Below are 23,051 nucleotides of genomic sequence, written 5' to 3'. Positions count from 1 at the left end.
GGATAACTGAGGATAGCGCCGTGTGTTTCGCCTGCGTTTAAAGCTGTCAGGGTTGTTTATGCAATCGGTCAGGGGTTGAGAGGGGTTGTGAATAAACAGCTCTGTGATTGGACGGCATGAGGCGATCAGCCAATGGTTGCGTTCGTTATATCGTGAACGTACAACGTAACAACATGGCCGCTCCGAGCAGAGGGGCAGTGATGCTAAATGGAATTAATTAAAATTAGACTACAAATTATGCGCAAATAACAGCTCAGTGGGATTCAAACGATGTTGCTGGCTTTACGGAGCCTGTGGTGCTTAAAATTACGACTTCTCGGATACACAAAGCTTCTGGTTGGACCAAACTTGCTCTTGGCGGTAGATAACATGTTAGCACCGGTGAGCTAGTAACATTAGCGTCCGTTAGCAAGCGAAGAGCAGAGGATAGTTGTGCTCTGAAACCAGGAGCCTTTCACTTGAAATTTAAGAAAATGTTGGGGTTTCTCACTGCCAGGCAGGCTGGTCTCGACGATCCGCTGCGCCTGAGACGCGCAGAGTCAACGAGGAGGTGAGAGAGGACGGAAAACAACAAGCAACACCAAGGAGCTAACTTTATGAGAGATAGATGGATGGTTATATACACTGTATTGATCCCAACTTTGGTAATTACTTGTGTTATAGCAGCAGGTTATACAGACATAACACAGGAACAATAATAGACTACACAAAGTATACCTATCAACACTAGTGAAATATTTATGTATTGAAAAAAAAAATAAGTAGATCAATACAAAGAATAAAGAAAAAAAAAAAACTTTGCATACCCTATAAGTGTAATAATTAAAAAAAATATATACCAAAATATTTCTATAGAATTCTGTAGACCTTTCACCTTTGAACGATTGGCTATATGTATAATAAAATGTATATGCAAAATATCTATAGAATAGAATATGTAAACTTAATATGTAACTTAAACTTATACGTCTACATGGAGTATATATAATCCATAATTAAATAAAAATGTATGTGTATATATAAATATAAATGTATGCTTGCATATATAAAATCTCTCTCTCTCTTCTATGCATTTTTCCGAGTATAAAATTATACAACAAAATACTAGCATGCCCAACATATATGACAAATATTTTAAATATACAGTATCACATAGGATAGCATACTGCAATGAGGTAGGTAGGAGTAGAAATATGTGCAACATAAACAGTATGCATCTTGATTCCTGATTTGGTAAAATATGAGTTATCAGTTGCGGATTCTTGCTTTTACTAATTCTTGCCTGCCTGCTAAGCCATAAATTTTGAGAAAATAAATCATGTGACTGTAATATTGCGATATCCCAACTAATTTTTATTGTACTGTATGCACATTCATGTACCATTTTTTAAGTTTGTCAAATCAATCAATCATCCCCCCACCCCCTTTAGTCCTGTGATCAAGGCTTGTAAATAAAACAATTTCTCATGTGGATTAGCAGAAGCCCTATAAGTGACTGCCACAGGCTATCACACCAATTCAAACACACCCATTCGTTGTTTTGTTTTACATTTTTGGAAGATGGCAGCTTGCAGAATATATATGCAAATCTGCATGCCCTGTACCTCAGTTAGCTAATGTTAGATACTTTTTGATTTGGCCCTTTTATTCACATATGAATGTTTACATATAAACTTCTCATTTGTGCCATTTTTATTCATAGTCTATTTTCCGTTGCTGTCTCTTGCTGCAATGATGCAATTTCCTTACAGGGATCATTTAAATTTTAGTTTGTCTTTTAGCTTATCTTATACTCAGCACATACTTTTTGTTGTTTGTTTGTTTGTTTGTTTGTTTGTTTCAAAGGGCCCAGAATTGGATTGATGTTCAGAAATTTCCAGTATTGTAAACCTCTTCTCCTTTCTCTCCAAAGGGTCCTCAGTCTGCAGCTGAATCATGACAGAGATGTGGACAGAATCCACGGCAATGGCATTAACACCATAGACATTGAGGTGATAGAGGGCAGATAGTAAGTGCCACAATAACTGACAGAAATATTTCACTGAAGCTATAATGCTCTACATAATATTGACTAAATAATGTAGAATATGGTTTCTGAGGACTGGAGCCCAAAATTGTTCCAAACCTCTTTCTTGTGAGTCCATGCCTAAGAATGGTGTCAGTATATTTAAATAAACCCGCACCCCATGGCAAGAAATTGAATTTCAGATTGTCTCTCAAGGCTGAAAAACTTTCAGAACCCATGCTAAAGTAAATATGAGTGACTGATGAAGTGTGTGAACCCAGTCCTCTGTGTTGTCCAGTATGTTGTCTGGAGGAGCAGATGGGGTTATAGTCATCTATGACCTGGAGAACTACACTGGAAAACCGCAGTACACCTGCAAGGCAACCTGCACAGTAGGCAGGTGAATTTTTCTCTGAATTATTCTTTTCATCCACTAGAGGGCAGCATTGCATTGCTGTTTTGACATTATCATTAGTTTAAGCTTGATCAAAACCTTGTCTTTTTAGGTCCAGACAGCACATTAGCACTAAATTAATATTATTGTAGCAGCACTGATTTTTTGTGGGGGGTTCGGTGGGGCATTAGATATGATGTGAGAAGTTCGTGGACACTTGTGGTAAAATTTGTGTGTTTCCTTGGTGATGTAGTGGCATATGTGTCTTTATTTAGGTCCAATCAGCATGTCCACAAATTCAGTGTAGAGACAGTCCAGTGGTATCCTCATGACACCGGGATGTTTGTCTCCAGTTCCTTTGACAAAACCATGAAGGTGTGGGACACAGAGACGCTGAGGGTAAGGAATATTCTCAGCAGACATATTACAGTTTAATCTGTGTGAGATGTGTGATATTTCTTAAGGATTAGTCTGTTGCTCACTGAAGAGCTGACCAACACTAGTTCATTTGTTGCTCCACCACCCTGTTTTTTCTTTTTGCTCTTTTCACCATCCCTTCTCTGTCTTCCTTATTTTCTGCTTCATGCTTCCTACCTTTCTGTGCCACATAGTCCCATATGGCAGGCTTTATACTCTGCTAGAGTTACACTGGCATCATGGTTACTTGAAAAGGTCAGGGAAGGGACAGTAAAAATCTGTTTTAACTCTATGTGTTTCCCTCACTCTCCTTCATACACACACACACACACTGCTAAATAATTTATTACAGTCGTGTACTCACTCACACACTTGTGTTCTTGTACGTCAATGACTGTAAATTTGTGTGTGTGTGCGTGCACGTGGGAGTGTTTGTATGTGTATGTATGTGCATGTGTATGGAATTTTTATGACCAAACAGAGCCCTCTCTGTGCGAGTGCCCATTGGCTCTGCCCATGCTTGTGTTGGCACACACTGGCAGATGGGGCACAGAGAGGCTTTTTGTGTTTGCAGAAGAATTTGCATTGTAACCGCCGCTGCTGCTCCGGCACACTGGCTCCCCAGCTCTGAGCTGCTATCATGGTCACCTTGTTAATGCCCTGAACTCCTGCAGAGCGGGTGAAAGAAGTTATATCATGGATGTGTTCAAATTTGAGTGCATAACAACAGACTAGTCATCTTATGAGACTATTTTGAAAGATTTTGGACAGCCTGCTGGACAGCAGAGCTTCCTCAGTGAAATGGTGTTACATTGTATGTAGGCCAGCAATTATCAGCTCCACAATGAGTCCTGGTCTGTCTAACTGATGGCCTCTAAAAACACAGAAATATCTGTGTGCGAAAGTGCAGCACGACTCTGCACATGAAAAACAGTAATGTTTTACTTGAAGTGACGGTTGTAATTTTTCCATTTGCAGGCTATTTTACTTGATTTATTAATTAATGAGAGAAGTACTGAGCCTTGACATATTCATTACCCTGTTAAAGTGTAAATGGGCAGCAAAGCTCTGTTGAAGTGGAGCATGTCACACTCTGCAAATCCTCTCTGCATAACCCCCAGTTTGAGCAACACTGTGTTATTGTACATTTTTCAGATTTTACTGATAGTGGTTTGGCTTGTCTCTTTAAGTGACAGAAGGCTTTGACTGTTTAGTCTCTACTGCACACACACGCACACATGCACACAAACATATACTCCATTGCATATAGCCTGTTATAGCCTATTTCTAGTTCACAGGCATTGCTGAAGCTTAACTGTAGCTGATTTCTCTCTCTCTCTCTCTCTCTCTCTCTCTCTCTCGCTCTGTGTCTGTCTCTCTCTCTGTGATTCTTAAGCCTGCTGAAGTCTTCCAGTTCGACGGAAATGTCTACTGCCACCACATGTCCCCCATCGCCAGGAAACACAGCCTTATTGCAGGTGTGTGTGTGTGTGTGTGTGTGTGTGTGTGTGTGTGTGTGTGTGTGCGTGTTGGTGGGGTTATGTGTATGTGCTGTGAACTTTGGTAAACTCTCACCCACCTAGAGTTCAAAACCTCTGACACTCTCAGCAATGCGTGAGGCCGAACAGAGCAGTGCCTGCTAGCAATGCTTTCAACTTAAGGGAGAATTCTCATTAGATGGCCTATCTGTCATCAGGACATTTCTCCAGGTAGTGCCCTACGTGTTTCCCCACAGCTCTCCACAGACAATGCCCCTGTCTGGTACACCAGTCTTTGCCGTGAGTTACAAAGTGATGGATGCCTGGAGGGGACAAGAAGGCCAGAAGCTGATTAGACTTTGCATCAAGTGCAGGGATATATTTCTGTGGAAAAACATGGCAGGAATCTAGGTGCTGCTTCTCAGTGTCACCAAGCAGGACCAACAGGTTACTTATACCTATTCAGCATATGCACATAACACATGTACATACAGGTGCACCCTTTCACACAGACTCACAAAGCAGAAGTCTCTTTGACATGTCTGTTTGTAACCGAGAGGCTGCCGTAGCCTTTGTCTGTTTCTTTAGAAATTGTGTGCATCCCTGTCAGGAGAGCTACATGTGCTTGCCCAACAGGTTGCAAACAACTCTCAGATATTCTAGGAGGGCACTTTCAAGGAAATTTGTTCCTGAAGGACAACGATGGCTCTTAGTTAAAGTTGCATGATTTAGTCTATTTAAATTCTAACGATGTGCTAATCATCTTTTTTGCCTGCTGTTGTATTTTACCAATGCCCTGCTCTCATGTATCAATGCTGGGTGTGTTAGCTCATGTTTCTTAGAAGCTAGTATTGTGAGTTTCCACATTCACCACACCTCGTCTGTCAGAACCTGGGACTCCAGTTTTTAGTTTCCTCCCTAAGTGCTTCTCCCTTGTATACAAACTGGGGCAGACTGTTTTGTAAATGTGCTGATTGTGTTTTGTGAGAGATTAATAAGTCTTAACATACATGATTGAAAGGACTGCAGTGAGCACATGCAAACTACTTTGCATGGATTTTCAACTATATAATGAACCATGTAATTGTAATTTTCTTTCAGTGTTTAAAACACAGATGTTGGCAGCTTTAATGAGTCTTCTTGATCCTGTCTAAACTTTGTCTCTGCATTTCCAGTTGGCACCAAAAATCCCAAAATACAGCTGTGTGACCTGAAGTCTGGCTCAAGTATTCATGTTCTTCAGGGTCAGTGGACTATGCCACACACACAAACACACGCACTCACGCCCACTTCTTCTCTCTCTGTCGGCCTCTTTGTCACACACATGTATGCACACACATTTGGGTCGGCTCTTGTCAAGGACCTCATAATAAAATGCACATTATGATACATGGATCACCATACAATTTTTTTAGCACAATATACTGTAATACTCTGCCAGCTTGAATAAAAAACAGAAAACAGAGCTTTAAATGCAACCTGCTGCATAACACCTGGGTAGACTAATAATATATACAATATAGTCTGATAAATAGGGTGACAAATTGACTTAAAACAATTTATTTAAAATTTCCGTTCTGAATTTTTAAAAAATAGAATGAGCACAATGCACAGTGCTTAACACAGTACACCAAATGGATATCATGACATCTTATAAAAATGAAGTGCATGAACACTACATATTGATACAAGAGGACAGAGAATTGATATATTATCACACACAAAAAAAAAATTGGCTGTGTTGATTTTTCTTGCACAGCTTTAACACACATAAAGTATAAATAATAACTTGTTCTCCCCATCAGGTCACAGAGCGGAGATCCTGTCTGTGCGGTGGTCACCCAGATACGAGCACATCTTGGCCACTGCCAGGTAGGCACTGCTAACTGCCGTTCTTGCTGTGCAGTTACAGCCTCTGAAACCCTTGTTGACGTAGCCCTCAGTGGCATATCAAAGCATAATGCCAAGTGCAGGGTCATTCCCACCTTGTTGTATCCCAGCATTCCTTGTCACCCCAGTTCCCTGCCATCTGGACACATTGGCAACCTGAGTCAAGGGTAATGGCACCACATCGCCAGTGGAATGGCACAGTGGCACTCCACTAGCCCATTTCCCAGGATTGCCAATATAGCATATGGTGGATAGAGCACCCGCCTGCTTTATGCCGCATTAGACCTGCTAATTAACCCATTGGGATCAGTGTGCTGCTGTCCCTTTGGACTGCAAGTGATTTTTGAAAACAACTGAAGGAGTGGCACACAGAGAGATATGATATTTGAGTATAGAACTGGATGTTAAGTCCCACCAGAAAAATGTTTCTTTATTGGTACTGGTGGTTTTCATCATATGATGCTGTTTTAGCCAATTGAAGCTCCTCAGTCTGACCATGTGCCTGTAAACTCCAAGATTATATTTCTTAGTGGGATAATGTATCTTGGAGCTTATTTTAGATACTTTCAAAGTGCAATATCTGCATGAATTAACCATGAGGGACAAAACCACCAAAACTGCCTCCCCTCGTTTTCTTTCTTAGTGCAGATAGCAGGGTGAAAGTGTGGGATGTGCGTCGGGCCTCTGGCAGCCTCTTCACTCTGGACCAGCACAACGGAGACAAGTCAAAAGCCTCCTCTGAAGCAGGTACTGCCACCTCTCCTCTTTCTTCCTCTTCCTCTGTTATTAGCTTTTCTTAAAGGAACAGTTTAACAAAACAAATTTCCAATATTCTATTCTTTCAGACAGGCTGTGTTTGATTGGTTTCCAGGCTGCTATGTTCTTCCCTCTCTCCTGGCGTGTTAGCACAATGCTGGAGGGATATCTGCTTGTGAAACTCAAGCTGTTAAAAAATTTACATGTCAAAAACTCACAGCAATAATTTTTTCCAAAGGCAATGACACTGATATCTGGCAAAATACACAGCCCTTGGGAGCAAAGAGTTATGTGTCTACCCCCAAGGAGTACAAAGTCAGGATAGATAAATATGGTTTGCTTGTTCTCCTTTCCAGGAAATTACTCTAATTGAGAATATGACTGGAGGATGAGCTGACTAAATTTTGGTGTGTCTAGGTCAAGGGTAAAGGTCACCTCAAGATCAAGAAGAACGAGGAATTGTAGAAAGCTGCAGCTAGGAATGCTGTGTTGATGTGGGGGATTGTGCTGGGTGGTGGGGGTTGCTGTCTGTGACCATTTGTTTTAGCCTTTATTTAGAGAAGGGAAGGCAAGGCACCTTTATTTTTAATAGCACCTTTCATACTCTGAGACAATTCAAAGTGCTTTACAATATAATGATAAAAAAAAGAAAGAAAGAGAATTTAACATGTTCAAAAGTACATCAGCAATTCAGTGAAGTGCTTTGCATATCTGTAGGAAAAATTGAATTAAAAGAGGCAGTTCAGGAAAAGTTTCCCTAGCAATAGGGAAAACTGAGAGGTGTCTAGACAGAAGGACATCAAGACAGAAATGGTTGTCAGGAAGTCCCCTGGGTTTTTACTGGCAGAGTTACAGCTTGGGGCCGAGTTTGGACACTGCTGCCCCATCATCCTGTCATACATTTTTTTCTTCCCCTGCCTCTACTATAGCCAGTGTGCGATCCACTCTCCATGTTGTTCTTTTAGCACCTCACAACTTGGCAAATATCTCATAGTGGTGCTACACTGAAGAAACACTTAGCTCCAACAACACAAGCATCAGTGCAACCTCAGAAACTGCATAGCACTACAGTACAGGTTGAGTGAATTAAAGACAGTAGGGGCTGGTATAGCTTCAGAAGTATGGGCCATAATCCCCTTGGCTCCAGATAACCCCATATTTGAAACTGTAACTGTTTTTTGTAATCTTTGTCATCATATTTAGGCCATAAGTGTAAAGGGTATTGCGTGTGGAAGACATACTGTAGCAAAGCCTGCTCCATCGAAGTGTGTTACAAAACATCTAAAGGGGCTGCAGACCTGTACTTCTAAACTGATGCCAGTTGATAATGAAATGATTCCTCCTCTCAGTCGTGACGTTCACTGATCCTCACTGTGAGTGAAGGTTTTTTCACTTATTTCTTTGACTTTGACTAAGACAAAAGCAAACAATACAAACAACTTTGTCAGGCTTGCAACCTGACTGGCACCCCAGAAATAAACAAATAACAAATAAATAAATAACCAAAATCTTCCTCCAAACTAAGAAAAACCAGCACAACATTAGGTAAACAGAGTAGTGTTTTCTCTCCTTGGGGTAGCTGTCAACATTCAGCACATCCTGTATCTACCTATCCTGCCTGAGGTCCTGTCTGTATTTGAGCTCTAGCTAAGCGTAGCAAACCCCAAGTTTACCTTGAACCTGGTTTATCTTGGGTGTGAACAGCATTTTATTCTTGAACAGGCATCAGAGATGATTAATTTGATTGAAAGTCATGTAAAATAATGGATCTATAAAAAGAGAGAGGGGCAGGAGATGATAAACATGTTGTCTTTGGGGTAATGATACTCACATAAATAACACAGTGGATTTTGTAGTACCGTAGCACCAGTGATGATGTTTGAGTCTCCCAAGTCCTCCTAGCCGTATTTTCTCAAAAGTGCGGCCACTGTTATTGTCAATGTAGAATTTGTCAAGCTGTGTTTGTGTGTATAGACTGTAGAGATATAGTATGAATAATCTGTAAGTACAATATGTGGAGACATTATTGATATGTTACCTGTGTCTGAACAGTGAACACAGCCCATAATGGCAGAGTGAATGGCCTATGCTTCACTGGAGATGGTCTCTACCTGCTCACTACGGGGACCGATGACCGTATGCGGTTATGGAATAGTGCTACAGGAGAAAATACACTGGTAAGGGAGTGTGTGTCTGCGTGTATGCACATGTGGTATACTACACAGAGAGGGAAAGTAAGTGGTTAATTTAAGCTTTAATTGAAAATATGAGTGGTGGAATATCAGCATATTAGGCCCACAATTAATGATCATTTTAATTGTCGGTGAATCTATTACTTATTCTTTCAATTTATAATTGAGTCTATAAAACATCAAAAATAGTGACAAGTGCTCATGGGTTATAATCAGCCTTGGCTATAATGGAATATATGTATGTATTTGTAATATACCGTAATAAATTATTTTTATTTTTATTATTACATTTTTTTTTCTTTTTTATGACTAATCAGTTGATCAACTATTGTTTCAAATAAAGTAATACTCCAGTGTTTTGGGTAGAATATCCTTGTTTTGATATAGCCAGACGAGATGGCCAGTACCAGTCTGTATCAGTCTGGGTAAATCAAAAAATCTGTATTTTGCACAAAAAGTTGGAATATTCTTTTAATACTTAAGTATTAGTCATCCACTCACCTTGACTATTTTAGCCGTTTTGGTCATATAATAGAGACGAAGAGAGGAAGACAGAGTAGACTGATAGATGAACAATATATTGTCAAGTGGAGTTTTCACTGAAATGGAGCTTTTGGTTCACAGCACAATACGAGTTGAAGGAGAATCCCTCATCATCGCACTGACATCATGCAAAATGTTGTGTGAATTTTCTTTGCATAAGCCTTTGAATGACTTCCAGTGGCTTCTTTAGCTTTCACTTGGGGCTCAGAGTGGGTATCAATAGCCTTGTGTTTGTTCATCATAGAGAACCTCCACCCCCACTCCCCATCCCCACACAATAACCCACAACACAGAAACCCAACCCTCCGCAGAAGCCAGGGACAACTATGTAATTGCCCTGGGCTCTCACATAGTCTCCTATTCTAATTTCCTGCTCTGCTGCCTCATGCTACGGTTGCTATGCTGGGCATGTTTCCATCTTCAGGCTGCCGTTCAGACAACTACAGGCTCAAAGGTTAGATGAGCCTTCTCCCATGGGCTGAGGCTAAAATTGGTTTATAAATGATGCAGTGCGAATTTTTTCATGAACCTCATGGAGACGTCTTGCTCATGGCCCCAAGAACATTAAGAGAAGTGAAAGGAATGCATTACCAACATCACCGCCTGTTTCATAGTTGTGCATTAAGCCTAGAAATTCTGCACCAACAAATTAAAGTGTTAAACTATAAGGTTTTTGTTTTATCTTGATTTTTGGCAACACCGCTTATGTAACAGGCGATCATTACTTTAGTGTTCTGCAAACATAATGTAATAATAAAGGCTCTCAATGCAGACTGTAGCACTTCATAGTACTTCTAGTCTCTGCAATCCACTGTTATTGCTAAAAATAAACTGCATCACTTCCTGTGCAGCAAATTACTTTTCCCTGGCAAAGAGGAACCCCCTCACTGGTGTTCAGAACAGTATATAAAAGCTTTTTTAAATAGGTTAAAATATTTTTGTATCATACAGTATTAAAAAGTAGCAAAACAGACCTTCATTTGTATGAAACATTCGGGGATTGTGGCTCTAATTCCAATAGAGATTTTCAACCAGAGAAAGGGCTTAGCATGTAAGGCTTCATTTCCACTCATGAAACCTTCCCATTCTCCTCAGTATTGAATACAATATACGTGAAGACCTATATGACAGTAAGCTGACTGTCCTCTCCCCCCAGGTGAATTATGGGAAGGTTTGCAACGAGAGCCGTAAAGGGCTAAAGTTCACCCTGTCGCACGGCTGCAGCCCAGAGTTTGTGTTTGTGCCATGTGGCAGCTCGGTGGCAGTGTATGCCCTCCACACAGGTGAGCTGGTCACCATGCTCAGAGGGCACTACAACAGCGTTGACTGCTGTGAGTTTCACCCAGACTACCAGGTGAGACACACCCATGACCCACTATTTCCATCTGTCTGTTCACAGTTGTACATTTTTTTCTGTTTTTCCATACACCCACTGTTTTTTTTTTTTTTTTTTGTCTGTCGGGGTTTATTTCTGCTTGTTGAGTTTAATTGGTCCTTGCATGAATGGGCTTTCTTTTGTTTTTTCAACTCTTCAACTATGGTGTGGTCTTAGCAGTTATCATGGTAATCTCAAATTCTGCTCAGATTCTCCTCCATTGGTAATATTATAATGTCTGTTGAGAGCGTCATTAATAATCAAGTAATTTAAGGAAGATGTGATGCAAACAAGCAAACATTGAGTCGCTGAATGTTTAAATGTTCAGTTAAGACGTCCCGTTATGGTTCAAAAATGGTTCCAAAATGAACATTGTGCTGACATTACCTGGCTGTCAGCTGGGTCCTTCCTGAGCGTTGTAGCAATATGTTGGTGTGACGAATGTACCTGTTCACCCATTATGCTTAAGTTTATGTTAACAATGTCCATTCAGCATCTGTAGACATCCAATGAGTCCAGAAAAAAAAAAAAACTTACACTTTCAGACTTTTCTTGCTTTAGTGTGGAAGTTCATTTTTTCATATTTATTATTACCATCATTTCAACATTTCAACATCGCATATTCTTAGGTTAGTTTATTGTATATACTTAGCCCTTATTGTCTTTAGTGTATATATTTAGTGTATTTAGTCTCTATTGTATATACTTCTTAATTTTAATTTTAATTTAATTTTATTTTATGTTTTTTATTGATGCTGCTGCTGTAACATGGGAATTTCCCAGTTTGGGATCAATAAAGTATACCTATCTATCTTTCTATCTAACCACTGACCATGTGAATTTCAGTGCGCTTCACTAACCTCTATGCTACAACAGCTTTAACAAGCCACATTCTCACATATTAAAATTTGTAAAAACTAATATTTAACATTTCAGCTTTTCACATAATCTCAGGCATATCAATCAGTCAGTCAAAGTTTATTTAAAGGATCATCATATCTGATATACAATGGTATATAATAAAGACTTGCCTCTTACAAACACCACACAGACAGGAATAGACAGACATAATTTATATGTAGATGTACATAAATTCCATAAGCATGTTTTTAATATCTAAAAAATGAGCGTGAAATAATGCTAGTTTTTGATGTCACACTGTGGTCGTCTGATCACAACCAAATAAACTGCCAATCAAATGTCGTTGTATTCAACAAAATGAACAAAGACACATGCATTTGCTTTTTTCATAGAAATACTATGACTAGTATTTCCTGGTTTGAAAGAGAGGGCCTGACGGGACCAGTGTTGTATGTGGAAACGCGTGTCCGCCTCATAACCACGTTACAGTTTTTTGTTGTCTGACCGGAAACGTGTGCTGGGGACTGTCACAGTGGAAACATCCATAGTCTTATCCAACTCACGCCCTAGTTATTAGCCCACATGCCTAGGAATGCTGTTCAGCAGCTTGTCATTCTGGAGGGATACTGGATAGGCAAGTTGGGTTTACTTAGAGTCAGGTTCATTTATATCACTGTTATCGCAAGCACATATCAAAAGGCCCTTACATACCTTATCATACACTTTTTATTTATCATACTACATCACTACACACTCTATACTACAACATATACCATAAAACACCACAGAATGTGGAGAGGACACATAGTCCTGGGAATGTATCTTGCCTCTGTTCTTCTGCATGCCTCTGGGCTGATGTAATGCCACCGAGTAGTCCTGTGCAACAGTGAAATGCCTCCCAGAGGTGCACTTGTTGAATTGACAGTTTTGAGCCTGATAATTACTTAACATGTGGTCCCGAGCATATTGTTTGTCAGCAGTGGTTTTCCCCTGCTGCTGATGTCATTGTTTTACAAGTTCTGTAAGGTGAAGGTAGATCAGCTCTTCCTCTTATTTCCTCTAATGGTTGGGTGTTCTAACCACTGTTAGCATCAAGATGGAAACACTCGTTCCTCAGGCCATTTTTTTTTTTTTTTTACTTCTGTCTAGGAGCTGTACAGTGGAGGTAAAGACTGCAACATCTTGGCATGGGTTCCTGTCCTCCGCTCCCCAGACACAGAGGAAGAGTCAAAAGACGCAAAGAAGGTAAAAGCCACAGATCTAATAGAGAAAACTATTGCAAGGCTCATTGTGAGAGTTAAGATTTTCCCTCCCTGGAGCTGATTTGTAGTTTCAAACATGGCTTAAACTGACATCTGCGAAACTGGCCTTGTGTGTTCCTGTGCTCATGACAGAAATGAGATCCCTGTTGTGATGTGCTTCATATCAGGAATTAAAATATAAATTAATAGTCTTTGTCAGGCAAATATTTGCCAAAATGTTTTAATTCATTAGATGACAGTATTTATCTTAGACCTGGGCGTTGTTGCTTTGTGTGTGTACTATACATTATATTTTTGTAAAAACTTTGTTCAAAGAAAGGGATTTCTTATTTTGACTGGATATCAAGGTGGATGTATTTGTCCATTACAGGGTGCAGTTGGCCAGTCTTCAGTGAACCCAGTCTTCCAGGACACGTGGAGCAGTGATGAAGACTAATGCAAATGTTGAGCACGTGTGGATGTGTCAGAGTCAGAAGTCTCACCTACATTATCATGACACTGCAGAAGAAGACAAAGCTCTCAAAATTCAAACAGCATTTTGAATGTTTGATATGCCTCAAAGATGTTGCTTGTCAGCAGAGCACACTAACCTGGCTGTAATTATTGTATATTTTTTTTATAAATACACACAAATGTGTAAACTATTTGTTTTTGTACATTTGATGTAGCCTTTTTAAGTAATGTTTTTGGTATTTTTTTATACATATATATTTTATTTTATTTTTTATTGAAATTGAAAGCCAAGATGTGCATTAGTACAGCTAGTTTCATGCCATGAAGGCCTCCTTAAGTAATTGAAAACCCATCATCTATTTTCAAAAATGGTCTTTATCCCATAGCACAAGAGCAGACTACTTCTTTTCTCCTCTGTCTGAGTGACACATTTCTTAGCAGGATTCACACACCTGTCATGATGTTGACACTTTGATGTTCATATCTTTAAGGTTTTGGTTAAAGGGATCTTGTACAGGTATAGGTAGTCTAACAATTGTTATTGATGGTGCTGTTTAACAGTAAGTGTGTTAACACAGAAGTCAGCCAAAATCTTGAAAAGCCTTGTATGGGAGTAACCACACACATACACTTCACTCATTGTCTTGTTGATACTCCTGGCTAAATTTGCATTTGCTTCTGTCAACCCTAGCTGAAACCAGCAGTGAGGAGTGATACTGAAACCAATTTCACCCTCTCTCTTTAGCATATGAATGGGATCTATGTCTTTTGGTTACGTCTGCCTTGTAATTCAATTATTTTTTCTTTTTCCTATTTATATTTTTTGTCTTTTCATTAATGCATTAACCTTAGTTACATAGACAAACCTGGAATCCCTGTCTCATCCTCTCTCGTTTACATATTAGCCTTGTTTACGTAGACAAACCTGGAATCCCTGTGAGGTGAATCTTTCAGTACTGACCCACAGACATGCTATACATATGGCCGTGATCAAACCTACGGTATTCTGGTTTACAAGGAGGTACACTTGCCTGTCATGCAGAACATTCCAGTGATTGCACTACACAAGTGCTTTGCCGGAAATATGTGAAAGCCTTTTTTTATTATAATCACAATAGTGGAGAAACACAATCTATGAATCATCGTATCAAAGCACATTCAGAGGGAGGGCCTATACCTTGGATATCCTGAACTGTATGTACTGGTTCTATCTGTGTTGTTCATTGCGTAATCGCTCAGTTTATCTTTTCTGAAACACCTGAAGTGTCTTGAATTGTACAGTTTTTTTTTTTTCTCCAAATCTTCCAATGACTGCCCGAATAATAAAACCTCTGAGAATGCTACCTCAGTCATGTGTCCCATGTGTTTTATAGCTATTGTTTTATAGGTACTTTTAAGTGGGGAGTACATATTTTTAAGTAAGGAGAAGTCAACTCAACACATCATCTACTGAACCTTTTGTGACATTGTAGGCCATCGGCTCCGTAAAACAGATCATGGGCTTGCTTACATGTAACTTATCCACATTAACAAAATGCAAAGCAAGATTAACAGAAAATAGGAAGCATCTTAAATGACTGGTTTCACCCAGGCCACACCCTTAAGAAATATGTTTCCTTATTATTATGATCATAAGTTTCTTTTAAGTCATTGATAAGGTATCTAGGATTTTTAGAGGACTGAGGTGGCATTCCTACTGGTAGCTTACTTAAAAAAAAAAAAAAAAAAAAAAAAAAAAAAAAAGGACGACATTGTCACTGATAAGCGTGAGCAATCTTTTAGGAATGATTTTGGGTCGTGCGCTGATTGTCCAATCAGTGAACAGCGAGGTCTAACCTGAGTCGGGTCTCCGCCCTCCCCTCTCTTCATAAAGGGACAGCGGCGCCCCTCACAACGCATTGTGATTGCAGCCGCTGGGACACCTGTTGCTGGAGGGACGCGCAGGTGAGGATACACTTTGACGGACAACTGGGATTCTCAACGAGAAACGAGAAAAGGTTAGCGACTTGTGTTTTTCCGCTTTGTAATATTATACAGATGAGGCGAGCATGAACACTGTGAAGGTAAGAGTTGAACATGAAAGTACTCAAGCAGTGCAGCGGTGTGCCGATACTAAAACGGGCTTGTGCTCATTTATGCCATGATTCAAGAAGTGACTTGGCGTCCTCCGCAATGGCGTCACCTGTTGCAGTTGCAGTATTTGTTCGCGTACAAGTATTTATCCCCCTTTTCTGCGCTGAAGGTGGGTTTTAAATGTCGAAGAGGCCCCACTCATCTATCCACTTCAGTTCAAACCGACTTGGTGCGGTAGGAAAATGCCATTAAGATTAAAAGCAATATGAACCGCGTCGCCCTCAGTTATCTGCCGAGGCACCACATTACCAATCAGCCCCAACAGCCAAATGGTTCAGATTAGACGTCCCAGACTCTGAAACTTATTCAGACCTAGTCTTTTTCTTTTTATCAAGAGTTTGGGGGCTTATTGACGCTACAGGCGCGCACAGTTTGATGAGGTGTGTCTTATCAGGAGTATAAATTGGCAGGTCGCGGCTTGCGTGTCCATCACTTCCAGATGCTTGTGCCTTTCTCACGGTTCATTCAGCGACTGAACCATGTCCTTGCTGGTGCTACTATGTTCATCATTGCGTCAGTCAGTGGTAGACACACCTTAGGAACCTGTTGTGTAGGGTTTTGGTGAAATACACACCTTTTGTACACCATAAATTGAGAATTGCCCCCCCCCCCCCCCCCCCCCCCCCCCGCTTGTAGATAAACATTAATAACCTCGGGCTTTCTCGACACGCAATGATTTTTTTTTTTTTTTTTTTTTTTTAAAGTTGCAAGATGTGAGCTGCTTTTGGAGCTCCGCCTGGCAAAGAGTTTCCCATGACAACTTCCCCATGAGGCGTGCTCCTCAAACCGGTCCGACAACACGGCGCGAGCGCGTCACGTCAGCTTACCGCCATACTGCTTTATTATCAACTCTGTACATCTGCCAGGTGTAGATACATCCTGCAGGTGCCAGAAGTTTCTACATGTGTCTAGCAACATCATTTGTAGAACAACCTCATTTGCACGTCAGACATGAGACAGAGCTCCACATATAAATCCCCCTCATGTCAGGACATTACCAGAGGCATAAATGCTGAATGGGGGTGTAGAACATCATTTCCTTGTAGATGTAGTGATAATGGCATTAAGAAATGGCAACAACCCCCCACTAACCCATCATCCTCCTTGGAGCTGTTTTTATGATGCTTTGCTTGGCTGACTTTATATACTCATGTCGCTGTTGGCTAGAAAATGACCTTTCACTGTCTCTGCTCATTTACATGATAATAGTAGATAATGTGGGTAAGATACAGTACAATTTCCATATACAGATTATAATTCTAGGTAGCCATTCCTTTTATATGCCTCATGGGTCTTCTGTATTTAAAACACACCTTGCAAGATGGTGTAGTTTTTGTAATTTTCCTGAAATGACATTTAAAACAAAGTTATCCTGTTTTCCTATCAACGTTGCACTGTATTTATAGAGGAAATGGAATATGTCTGCGTGCCCATATCACTGTCTTAAATGAATGATTGCTTGCTGCACTGTAGTGTTTAGCTGAGTAAGCAGGGCTGACCGCCTCCCATTGTGCTCCCTGCACACTCGTCCCTTGTCTGCTTCAGATGCAAGGAAAGTAAGCAGAATGGCTGCGATGCTGAGTTGACTTTCTCTTACAATCCAGGCTTTCAGCAGTAATGGTCTGCTGTGACAGGAGCTACAGCAGATGGTCATATTCTGCCAATTAACCTACTGAGTTATGCATAAGGGAAACTATCAGCAGATTTTAAAAATCCATCCTGATTCTAATAATTCTGTGTATTAAATTGGGAAGTAATGAGAGTGTGGTCATAGATAATAGCCTCATTGTTCACAAGGATTTCACAACTTCTAAAAATTGTTTAGAGATGTACTTCCTGTTGGAAGCTCATAAAGTTTTTAAGGAGGACTCATTGTTATCACGTTTCAGACAAATCTCACATCTGTGTGAGACCAGGTATTGTAAGCAAATGACATAAGCATTTGCTTATGTGTTTTCTGTCAATTGTGTATGACAGCTTTGAATAATTACACTGAACATTTCGGTAAGCAAAGACCTCTGGCATGTTTGTTTTTCTAGCTCTGATTGTATCAGGCTTCTGATCTGAACGCCATTAACCTCATCCCTTTCCAGGCTGACTCCTAACCTCTGACCTTTTTTGTTGGTCTAGGTGAATTCCCAAGGATCTTGCGTAAATATGGAAATGAGTAATATAAAGTCTTCAGTCGCACTACTGTATGATGGGTTCATTCAAAATGCAGGTAAGTCTTTGACCACTTTACAAAACTACTAATGTTCAAATAGCTTTCCTTTTGTTGGAAAGCAAAACAGAAAATGTTTTGAGACAAACACTACATGGCACTGGCATTCTTATGACATTTAAATCTTGTACTTGTAGTTCTTGGGTGTTTGAACACTGTTTTAATATAATTAAATCTGAGTGTTCCTCTTATAAACTTCTGATTATGCTTCCTTTGCAGACTCCAGGACAGAGAACTGGTTGCTCATGTCATCACCTCTTCCTCAAACCCTCATCATCGCAGCATACATCTACTTTGTCACATCACTGGGGCCTCGGATAATGGAGAATCGCAAAGCCTTTGACCTTAAAGGAGTCCTCGTACTCTACAACTTTGGTGTGGTGGCCCTCTCACTCTACATGTGCTATGAGGTGGGTTCACTGACGTTCACATGAAACTTGCAGTGATGCAATCCTTCTTTTAATGGAAGGTTTGCCGCATGTGCATACCTCAGGCTTTCGATGACATGTGTGTCATTGTAGACCCCGTGTTTGAGCTCATTGTTAAGAACAAAGTCAGTCCTGGTCGTGTGAAATGCCCTTACTCAAGTGCATACAATGACTGTCTTTCAGTTGTGCACAAATCCAGGAAGAAACTTTTCTACAATCCAGCCCAAGTTTAAAAATTCCTTTGTCCCCCCATAACTTCTCATTTTCACTTTAATCAAAATTTCAGTCTCAAGATTCAAGCTGAACTGTGGCTGATCTCTTTTTGGATAGAAGGCTTATTTCCTTTTCAAACCAATGATCTGTAGTTAATGCTACCACTGACTGTTTGCTTTTATTAAATTGAAGACTCTTTACTCAAATATAGCGTGTGGCTTGATGGAAAAAATCAATTTGCACTGTGTTCCTCTTGTAGTTTGTCATGTCAGGATGGGGTACAGGATATTCCTTTCAGTGTGATCTGGTTGACTACTCTGATTCACCACAAGCTATGAGGGTAAGACATCTCAGATGTAACACTGTTGTAAACATTAATTGAAATTGCTAGAATATTTTTTGAGGTGTGTATAAAAAATTGATACTAATGTAGTATTTATTCTTTCCTGTAGATGGCAGCAGTATGCTGGCTTTACTACTTCTCAAAATTCATTGAAATGTGGGACACGGTAAGTGGTAAATTTGTCAGACACTTAGTTGAATACACTTCCTTATGCATTATGTAATGCTGTTTTAAAGGTCCTGGGCAAATACTCAAATAGTCACATTTATATTCTGGTTACAGTGTAGTAGGATTTGTCAGATTTTAGCACTTTGTCTCCCTAAGGTTTAAAACTAAATCATATGTGAATGTTAATACTATGCTTTCAGATCTTCTTTGTGCTGAGGAAGAAAAACAGCCAGGTGACATTCCTCCATGTCTACCATCACTCAATCATGCCCTTCACCTGGTGGTTTGGTGTTCGTTTTGCTCCAGGTAAACTTTCCCTCTATAGTAACAGTCTCCATAATAGCCAATGTGCTGCAGTGTTAAGGGACATGGTTTCCATGGCTTATTAAAGTAATTGTTGTTTGCTTCATGTTTCCGTCTTTCCTGTCCTTCAGGTGGTCTGGGAACATTCCACGCCCTGATCAACTGTGTCGTTCATGTCATCATGTACACGTACTACGGTCTGACTGCCATGGGACCCAACTACCAGAAGTACCTGTGGTGGAAGAAATACCTCACTACCATCCAGCTGGTATGTAAATAGTAAAGTCTGATGTCAGACTGATATGGAAAACTTTAAAGTTTACATTAGAGAACTTATTTTGTGAACTGAAGTTTAATAAGTTTGTCTAACTTTTTTCTTATGAAGAGCTGCCTGTCGGTGAACTTTGACAATACCAGTTAACCACTCCTTCCTTTTTGTCTCTCCCCAGATCCAGTTTGTCATCGTTACCAGCCACATCTGCCAGTATTTCTTCATGAAGGACTGCCCATACGAGTTCCCCATCTTTATCTACATCATCGCGTCGTATGGCCTGATTTTCCTGTTTCTCTTCCTCAACTTCTGGTACCACGCCTACACAAAGGGCAAGAGGCTTCCCAAGGTACTGCAGGCTCAGACATGGGCGCACCACACCAATGGAGTCATGAACGGCAATGCCAATGAGCACTACAAAGACGAGTGATGCAGGACTTGAGCCCATCAGGGGGTTTTGGGGTATACCTCATTTGCATAAGCAGACCACTGTGGGGATTCTACTAGATTCAGCCCCAAAATGTTTGGACTGTATTTTGATTACTCCTATTTGTATCTGTAAAGACAATCTTTTCACTATGACCAAAGCTGTATTTAAGAAGTTTAATGTCCAAAGCAGATGGCTTATTCTTTTTCTTTTTTTTTTTTTTTTTTTACATTGAAGGTAAAGCGCGAGTTCTGCTAAGATGATTCCAAATATCCTCTTTCTCGTTCTAAGAAAATTGTATGTAGCCCTGTTTGAAATTGTTACCAGTCAGATTAGTGTGACTACATGTGGAGGCTTCAGGAGGCTCTGCCATACAGCCATGGTGGAGTTTCCCAAAAAGCACCTAGTTGCCAAGATCATATTTTACTTAGCTGCAAACTGATCTTATGAATAGGACAGCTTTTACGAAATTCAGTAAGTCTCCACTGAAAATTGGATTTTACATTGGGCCCAAATCATTAACTGTTTTGTGAGATGGGCTCTTAGCAGATGTCTCCTTATTTTTACATGAGGATTTTTAAATTGGTATATTGGCTGCACATTTCCTATTGTTCAGGACATTGTTAAATGTTTACATGTATGCAGAAGGTAGTGTTTGTTTAATCGCTCTTCTCATATGCATGTCCACCTCTCTGTGGCTTGAGTCACAGCTGCTGATGGTACAGACGATACATAAAACCAGCCTTTTTGTAGTATAGCTTCAGTCTATTTTTATGTCATCCATATGAAGTGATGGTGTGACAGAGATGCCAGAGAGGACAGGCAATACAACACTATGGTTCTTGTAGGACCCAGAGCAGAGCTTTAAATTCAGCTGCAATTGTTTTCATCACTGGCATATTGCAAGGATTAAAACATCACAAGACATGCAGTTATTTAGGTTGACTGTTTGGCCAAACCAGTCAGAGGCCTTGCTCGCCTCATCCACGAGTTTAGTGTTCGCTTCATTTGAATTTCTGTGGCAAACAAGATGACTGGATTCAGGCAGTTGTTTTGGACTGTGGTCTCTCGAATAGCCTCTAATGAATGGTTGTGGCATAATTATTACAGCTGAAAATGAACACGACACTCTGCTCCTATGGTGATCGAGGACACAGCGTTACGTGGTGTGGGTGGTGTGGACATATGTTGAATAAAACCAAGTGCTTTTATTCTGGTGCAGACCCAAGTTAACACACTGTAGGGAAACGCCACATCTTTAATAAATACACATGGGTTTTGTGTGAACATGTTACTGTATTTTTCGTTTACTGTTCAGTGCCTTGCCCTTCCTCACTTTGCTGGTGTAGTCAAGTGTCTTAAAAAAATGTGACCTGAAATAACTTGTGTATAATGTTTTTATATGTATTTATATCATCAAAATAAAAAATTATTGTACTTTAACGTGTTCGTTATTGTAGAAGTGTTTTCAACATTTGTAATTACCTTTGGTGTTATTTACAGAATCTGAAATTATGCTGCAAAATGCTTTGTGTAATGAAATGTTGTCAAAACAGCAAAAAGAAACAGGACGACAGAAAAATGAAAGCAGACTTAAACAACAAACAGGACGGTAATGCTGCTGAAATAACAGTTAAAAGTCATTTTGAAAAATCAAAAGAGGCTTGTAGGTTATCTGGTGTGTAGGGGCTCCCGATTGTAAATGATCAATCACCTCTTGACTTCAGTCTAGTCAGATTTGTCTGTAGATCAAATTTTACTCTGTAACAACTAGGGAAAACTTCCATGAGCTATGTAGGCTGACTACACTGGGAGTTTTTAGCTCTAAAGTAATATGACCAAATACTTTTGTAAATGAGATCTTGGAGTACCGCTACATGGTGTACAGAGGTGTATGTTGGTACATTGGTTCCTGTAACCCTTGCTCTGCTCACGGGCTGTGTTATGGGTAAGAGGGCATCATAAGACGAGAGTAGCATAGAAAAGGCAAACTTGATGTCCACCAAAAAAAAAAAAAAATATATATATATATATATACACATACACACAGCCAACAAGTTATTCCATAAGGGGAAAACCACTGTATGGGAAAAGGAAATGCACAGTGCTAGGGTGAAACTGCCCTCTTTCTCCTATTTTATGGCTGCCTTCATATGTTGCTATAGCAGCTAATGCCAGACTGGCCTGCTTGCAGCTCTTTTCCTATAGGAGATGCTGCTAAACTGAAACTACATAGGACCTTGTTCATGAAGGCTTGGTGTGCAGATAGCTCTTTCCTGAACTTTATTTTTTACATCATTCCATATTACAAAGGAACACTGCTCATGCCAATGGATAAAAGTAACAGTTTCACATTCAGCAGAGATATTGGTTACATCCTTGTTTGTTGATCACAACTGTAAATTTGCTGTTCATAAAGGGCGTCATTCACCAACTTGTTTTAGAAGAAATTTCTTCTTAAAACCCATTGATGCTGTTTTCACCATTATTTTCGAAGACTTTATTGGGATTTGTTCTAAGTTGGTTATTGCGTTTTATTTGTGTTTGTATAATATAGAATTTAAATTACAGGAATATATCAATATATTTTTTCAATTTTTTTTTCATCACAAACAAACTCCCTTTACACTTCAGTTCACATCAGCTATGTTTATTTGGAACCATTCCATCCAATAATATATATGTCTATACAGTATTTTTGGCCTCAGATTTGAGATCAAACTTTTTTGTGGTTGTTGTTGTGTGCCGTTCTCCAGACAAACCATTCTCTGAAATGAACAATAACATCCCATGCATACTGATGCTATTAAATATGACGTCATGTGGTGTTCACCTCCTGCAGAAGTGCCTCCACTTTAGACCTAATGAAGTTTTTCTTTTGCTTTTGTTTTTTTGAACATTTGGAGTCTGGTGCTCCA

General features: G+C 39.9%; 2 protein-coding genes across 4 annotated transcripts; both read left to right on the top strand.

Annotated features, from left to right (window-relative positions):
- Positions 1 to 167: 167 nt before the first annotated feature.
- On the top strand, positions 168 to 14,974 carry ercc8 (excision repair cross-complementation group 8). Of its 2 annotated transcripts, XM_030059943.1 has the most exons (12): positions 168 to 550; positions 1,913 to 2,008; positions 2,304 to 2,405; positions 2,675 to 2,798; positions 4,213 to 4,294; positions 5,470 to 5,538; positions 6,100 to 6,166; positions 6,828 to 6,931; positions 8,993 to 9,117; positions 10,832 to 11,029; positions 13,061 to 13,156; positions 13,544 to 14,974. In XM_030059943.1, exons 1-12 carry the CDS (start codon positions 474 to 476, stop codon positions 13,607 to 13,609), a joined length of 1,206 nt encoding a protein of 401 aa, XP_029915803.1. In that variant the 5' UTR covers positions 168 to 473; the 3' UTR covers positions 13,610 to 14,974. The 2 variants fall into 2 exon arrangements, with proteins under 2 accessions (XP_029915803.1, XP_029915804.1); XM_030059944.1 differs by lacking the exon at positions 168 to 550 and having other exon boundaries at positions 1,916 to 1,991.
- Positions 14,975 to 15,447: 473 nt separating this feature from the next.
- On the top strand, positions 15,448 to 21,577 carry elovl7a (ELOVL fatty acid elongase 7a). 2 transcript variants are annotated; one of them, XM_030059947.1, is made up of 8 exons: positions 15,448 to 15,570; positions 17,890 to 17,980; positions 18,200 to 18,390; positions 18,881 to 18,961; positions 19,074 to 19,130; positions 19,333 to 19,438; positions 19,567 to 19,703; positions 19,885 to 21,577. In XM_030059947.1, the coding sequence occupies exons 2-8, from the start codon at positions 17,917 to 17,919 to the stop codon at positions 20,134 to 20,136; spliced, it is 888 nt and encodes a 295-aa protein (XP_029915807.1). In that variant the 5' UTR covers positions 15,448 to 15,570; positions 17,890 to 17,916; the 3' UTR covers positions 20,137 to 21,577. The 2 variants fall into 2 exon arrangements, with proteins under 2 accessions (XP_029915807.1, XP_029915806.1); XM_030059946.1 differs by having other exon boundaries at positions 15,478 to 15,623.
- The last annotated feature ends 1,474 nt before the right edge of the window (positions 21,578 to 23,051 follow it).

The sequence above is a fragment of the Myripristis murdjan genome, chromosome 9 (assembly GCF_902150065.1).
Source record: "Myripristis murdjan chromosome 9, fMyrMur1.1, whole genome shotgun sequence".
Taxonomy (NCBI): Eukaryota; Metazoa; Chordata; class Actinopteri; order Holocentriformes; family Holocentridae; genus Myripristis; species Myripristis murdjan.
This window is presented reverse-complemented; position numbering and strand designations above follow the sequence as displayed.

Coding starts and splice junctions, on each gene's coding strand:
- ercc8 (XM_030059943.1), top strand. CDS start 474: ATGTTGGGGTTTCTCACTGCCAGGCAGGCTGGTCTCGACGATCCGCTG. Junction 4,295..5,469: donor GAAACACAGCCTTATTGCAG/GTGTGTGTGTGT, acceptor CTGCATTTCCAG/TTGGCACCAAAAATCCCAAA. Junction 6,167..6,827: donor CACATCTTGGCCACTGCCAG/GTAGGCACTGCT, acceptor TTTCTTTCTTAG/TGCAGATAGCAGGGTGAAAG.
- elovl7a (XM_030059947.1), top strand. CDS start 17,917: ATGGAAATGAGTAATATAAAGTCTTCAGTCGCACTACTGTATGATGGG. Junction 17,981..18,199: donor TGGGTTCATTCAAAATGCAG/GTAAGTCTTTGA, acceptor CTTCCTTTGCAG/ACTCCAGGACAGAGAACTGG. Junction 19,131..19,332: donor TCATTGAAATGTGGGACACG/GTAAGTGGTAAA, acceptor CTATGCTTTCAG/ATCTTCTTTGTGCTGAGGAA.